Genomic DNA, 6,000 nt, shown 5'->3' with positions numbered 1-6,000 from the left:
TGCTGTTTTCAGTTTGTATAATTTAGTGTGAACCTGTGAACACTCAGGTGCTTTAAAGATGGAGACCTAGCTGTGCCCTGCTCCTGTCCCCAGCTCCCCCCCCTCTCCTGGTAATGACACCCTCCCCTCCCCTGCAGCAGACACACACACACTCACAATATGCATCCTGATCTGCTGCCTGCTTCTGCCATTGACGTCATTGCCCGAGCACATGACCCGGCGGCAGCCAATCAGCGCAGAGAAGCTGCTGCAATCTTTTAGCCATTGCTACTCTGTAGCACACACATACACTCACACACACATACACTCACACATATACACACACAGTAACACACATTTCACAGATACATGCTGGGGAGATATAGGAAGCAGTGATCCCACTACACACTCCTAGGGCTCCCCAGCCTGGCAGCCCCCAGCACTCTACGGATCAGGGGGCTACTTGGATAAGATGTGGATGGAATCCTGCAGAAGGCTGGCAATGCCCAGGACCCTCTGAGATACTTTGTATCAGGGGATCTGCCTTCTTGTCTCCCCTCCCTGTTGCACTGCTGGCTGGATTTCTGGGGGAGGACAGAGCAGAAGGGAAGAGACCTTGTTTTATTCACCAGTTGCTATGGATTTTACTAGCAGCTCATGTGGGGGCAGTGATCACAGACCCATAGAGGAGAACAAGCCCCTGCTGGGGGAGATGTCTGCCCCAGATGGGGGGAAAACTGGGGCTGTGCCCTGTAGGAGATCCGTGGTGCACTTCAATGGGATGAGATACAAACTGCTGCAAGAAGGGGACATACAGGTGTGTGTCATCAGGCACCCCAGGACCTTCCTGAGCAAGATCCTCACCTCCAAATTCCTAAGGAGATGGGAACCCCATCATCTGACTCTAGGGGACAACAGCCTGACCTCTGCCACAGTAAGTGCTGCTTATACCCAATGTCTGCCCGCACTGATCTGCAGTGGTGGCTTGGGGGGGCTCCACATAATGCATATACACCAGGTGGGAGGAGCAATGGGGTCTTTCTGTGTACTAGCTGCCAGCTTAATTGTTGTCTTCTGCTTAATAAGGGGGAATATACTGGGGCTGTTGCACCTTGGGTTCATTATTTACACCTCTGTAATGTATGACCAGCCTTGGTCTCCACTGCTAGCGGCTGCGAATGAATTCATTGCATTGCAAGGAGCTAGGTGGAATTATTTTGGAAAATACTCCTCTTGGTTTATTAGCATTGCTGCCATTGTAGGTACCGTTAGGGCTTCAAAATCTGGACCATAGGCCTCTGCTGCTGCAGAACATCTCACATTAAAGAGGTCTGTCATGCAAAAGAATAGGGATGATTGACAGTTGGGCTTTCTATGGTGTTCTGCAGCAGATGCTGTCTTACTTTGATGGAAATGGTCTTCCTACAGTATGCTGCTGTAATACAGAGGTTTTATCCTCTGTTACCCATAATAATGTATTCCTAAATATAAGTATATTGGGAAAGCTGCTTGGGTGTACAGATAATCACTGCTCTGTATGGTTATACAGTAGGTGACTGGATCGTGCATTGGTTTCTCCAACAAAAGGAGAGACCATAAATGTTCTGGTTTTCATAGTGTTTAATGACCATTGGGAATGTGCCTTGTATCTGCATCAGAGGACACCAGTCTGTGAGGATGGCAGATATAATATTGTTTCTAATGTAATAATAAATCAACAGATTCAGCCTTTGAACGGATTGGTTTGTCATTTCAAACATCTTCTTTCAATATGGAAGTTTGCAGGTTTATATTTTATTATTGTAGATTTTTGTGTGCATGATATTTGTTTGGAATAGAATGGAGGAAATGATCACTGGTTTCCAATGAAAAAGAAAAATGTATAGAACCCAGACATAAATGGGCTCTAGACTCTCTCAGCCATTAGTACATTGCCAGGCATTCTCTGTTTTATCACTGAACGTTTTTTACATTTTATATGTCCTATTTTTTTTGCTTAACTTTTTTAAACAATTTTACATTTATTTCATCAAAATGTCCCTCTGTTGCCATGACATTCTGTCATCGTGCTCCCAGAGAATCCCCACACAGCGTGCACTGATTGCTCACTGCAGCACACCGCTAGTTTGCAACAGGAATACAGTATATTTTATATCCGCAAAGGATTCTGGGAAATGTACATTATATCCATGGTAAGCCGCAAATTTCACACAAATCCACAGGATGAAACACAATCCGCATGCTTTTTCCTCGGTCATATATTGTTTTAGAGAAAAGAAAATAATTATTGTCGGGATACGTTTTGCTGTGTTTGTTTTTACCTCGTGTACGTGTATTATTAACCCTTTGCGTGCCATCGTTGCTGTGGGTGATCCTCAAAATATCTGCTAAAAATGCCGGCGCCGCTCACACCGACTGATCTTTTAGTAATGAATACAAATACGGCCGAGTTAATTAAGTTTAGTTAAACATTGTACCAAAAAACAGTCGCTGTGAGCGGCGCTGGCAGTTTTAGCGGATATTTTGAGGATCCCTCATGGCAATCAAAGGGTTTAATATCTTTTTTTCATAATTAATCAATAGTATTGTATAATGGTAAGCATTACTTCCTCACAGCACTGAGGTCATCGGTTTGAGTCCCACATTTCCCCTAACTGTGTGGAGTTTGTATGTTCTCCCTGTGCTTGTGTGGGCTTCCTCCGGTTACTCCGGTGTCCTACCACACTCCAAAAATTGGCTCCCCCCAATATTATGAATGTGCGTACATGCACATGGGGTAGAGAATATAGATTGTAAGCTCTACTGAGGCATGGACTGGTGATAAACTATATTGTAAGTAATATTACCTACTATTGATATACTAGTCATTATTTATACCCCTTTCAGACATACGGAAAAATCCCGGGATTTTTCACGTGCACAATCCCGGGACTAGGGTATGTCTGAAAGGCTCTACCCGGAATTTTAGTCCTCTAAAATCCCGGGTCCTGCGCACCTGCAATGGGCCCGGGATTTTTAAAAAACTCGTGTTTGAACCGGGTCTAAAATCCCGGGTAGTATGTCTGAAAGGGGTATAAGTAACTATCAGAAAGTTTTTTTTTTTTTTTTTTTCATTAAATAAAAAAACATTTATGTGAGTTAATGTAGAATATGTATCGTATGTAGTTTTTTTTTTTTTTTAGGTAAAGGCCAAGATTTGCATTGGCATGATTGATTAGCATCAAGTAGATTTACAAAACCAAATCACTTAAGTATTTCAATAGTTATCTGCCGGCCTATGTCTGATAAAACGCATCTTATCATTTCGCTGTCGCTATCTTTTCTATAGACATGCTTCTGTGTATGTGCATATATGCGTAGTGAAATAAGTGTGGCTGATTTGCATCATTATTAACAGTTGTTTCTAGTTACAATGTGTGTGTGTGTGTGAAGATATACTGTATACACACTAGTGTATCATATTTTTTTTATCATATTTATTTGGTTGCATTTTAAGTTACCACCTAATTTTATTATTTGACTGTGCATATGTTTAATATGTTGCAGCGTTATACATCATAATATGTTGCATGTAAGGGATGTAATAGTTTAGAATTTTGTTTATATTCACATATGATTATCACATATGATTATTTATAACCGTGGTTCTCAAACTCAGTCCTCCAGGACCTCGTTCACGTTTTCCAGCTCACCCGACAGGTGCACAGCGCACTCATTACTGACTGACACATATTAAAAGATCCAAGTGGAGCTAATTATTTCATTGATTCTGTGAGGAGACCTGCAAAACATGCACTGTGTGGACCGACTTTGAGAACCTGGGGTTTATAATATATGAACCAATGAGCAACAATACCTGGGAAACACACCTGCGCAGTGCACACAGCAGAGAACCCTGTGTGATTGGTCCCTAAGGGCATATGTCTGATCATAACTGTTCATTTTGATCATATCTCCTAGTGGAGAATTGCTCACTGATGATGATATATATATATATATATATATATATATAAATATATATATATATTATAGAGAGAGAGAGATTTTTTTTATTAAATGTCCTTTTGTTTATTTTTACTTTGCTGTCTGTATATATTTGCTAAACAATCATTTGACAAATAAAGATTTGTTTAATGCTGCCCATACACTTGTGAGATATTGTATACAATCATTCGATTTCAACCACATCTGGCCTATAAATCAAATGATTGTATGCACAAAATGTGTACCATGCGACGCGATTCGTGGGCACGCTGGTCGAATGTCAGGTCTCAAGATCTTATGTGCTGTAAATGATATTTATCAAATTGCAGGAGCAATCACATGTGGTTTTTAATTGGGCTATTCCATTGTGTCCAAATAATAATTGCAAAACGATGATACAAAACGGCACAATGCAGTAAAACACACGTTTTGTGTGCGTGAGAAATCGATGTTTTACAATTTGTAAGAACCAATGGCCTGATCATTTGAATTTGCAGGTTGAGCGATTATCGAATGAATGTCCAATTGTACTGTGCGCATGTGTGAGGGAAATAGCTTCAGAAAATGTGTGTGGATTCTATTTGACTGACGAGAAGCTGGCATTCGGTGGTGGTACCCTGCCATTTTCTGGGAGTGTCCGAAAAATGCAGGCGTGCCCAGGAGATTTAATGGAGGGGCTGTGACCTCAGCATTGACCTCGCATAGCCTGTCACAGAGTTGTGGGAGGGTCAGACTTTGACTCACATTTGCACAGACTGGAAAAATCATTCATGAGATGCGTATGGATTTGTGACAGGATAGTGAATAGCGATAGTTTCGCAGTTTATTTGCAAGAGCGAGTTTTCTTTCAGTCTGAGCGGCGGCTATCTACACGCAGTCAACTGAAACTTTGCAGACCAGCCCGCAGGTCTGAATCAGGCCCAAAATGTCATCCAACCATAGTGGTTTCCCATTTCTAATGGCCTAATGACTGAAGTGCCGCAGAACTTTTACCGCTTGCCGTTACACCACGTGCTGTGGTTAGCGAGTGTTTGGTGCAGTGAGGCTGACTTAGTGAAGGGGGCCCCATTGTGTTTACTCGATGCGATTGCAAATAAATGGATGGGGCCCAGTCTGAAAGACTGTGCAACATTTCAAGCGCTATCAACTGCAAATTTCAGTTGGTATTTGGTTAATGGATTCCATTCTCGCATCCGTTTAGCAGGCATGTTCAAACTATGGCCTTCTGGCTGTTTTGAAACTACACATCCCAGCATGCCTTGCCATGGTTTTGGCATTACCTAATAGCAAAACTGTGGCAAGACATGATGGGACTTGTAGTTTCACAACAGCTGGAGGGCCATAGTTTGGTCATGCCTGGTTTAGAATATGTCCTTCTAGACCAGGGCTGGGCAACACCGGCCCTCCAGATGTTAGTGAACTACACATCCCAGGATGCTTTGCATTAGTTTTGCTATGTGGCCATGCTGAAACTGATGCAAGGCATGCTGGGATGTGTAGTTCACTAACATCTGGAGGGCCGGTGTTGCCCAGCCCTGTTCTAGACCGTTATAAGTACATTTCTGATTCTTTTATATCATCATCTTCCCTAGTAATGGAAACAGGCTCCATATTTTCAATTAATCCTCTTCTGTTTTTTTTTTTTTTTAACAAGACAGACTGGTTTTAGGCGCCTTTTATAGATGTGATTTGTTACTTATTTACCATTTATGCATTTAGTTCTGTATTTTATGGCCTCTGTTCGTCAGTGCTTTTAAAGCCTTTATGTTGCAAATGATGCAGCAATAAAGCGATTGTTATATCAAACACGAACCATAACTGAATTATGGAATGAGGCCGAGTTGAACTTTTATAATGTACATTTTGTCTCATTTCCTGCTAGAACAACCTGCTGTCATCAGAGTGGTCACAGGAGCGGCGTGTGCTGATCATGTGGGGAGACAGTGACCTGTCCGCCCGTGTGATTACTGTATGTCAGTGAGGACAGGGCTGCATGTGACCGGGACAGTGTCAGGATGTGATTAGGAGATGGAACGG

The 6,000-nt window shown here is 42.1% G+C and overlaps 1 protein-coding gene across 4 annotated transcripts in view; it reads left to right on the top strand.

Annotated features, from left to right (window-relative positions):
* Nucleotides 1-242: 242 nt before the first annotated feature.
* The window catches only part of CMIP (c-Maf inducing protein), a 138,460-nt gene continuing 132,702 nt past the window's right edge, over nucleotides 243-6,000 (top strand). The window contains exon 1 of one of the 4 annotated variants that reach the window (XM_083164909.1): nucleotides 243-913. In XM_083164909.1, coding sequence (XP_083021035.1) covers nucleotides 617-913 — 297 coding nt within the window. In that variant the 5' untranslated portion in view covers nucleotides 243-616. The remainder of the gene's footprint in view (nucleotides 914-6,000) is intronic. The other 3 variants (XM_083164910.1, XM_083164911.1, XM_083164912.1) reach the window with 3 other exon arrangements.

The sequence above is a fragment of the Crinia signifera genome, chromosome 11 (assembly GCF_055691185.1).
Source record: "Crinia signifera chromosome 11, ASM5569118v1, whole genome shotgun sequence".
In the NCBI taxonomy this organism is placed as follows: Eukaryota; Metazoa; Chordata; class Amphibia; order Anura; family Myobatrachidae; genus Crinia; species Crinia signifera.
This window is presented reverse-complemented; position numbering and strand designations above follow the sequence as displayed.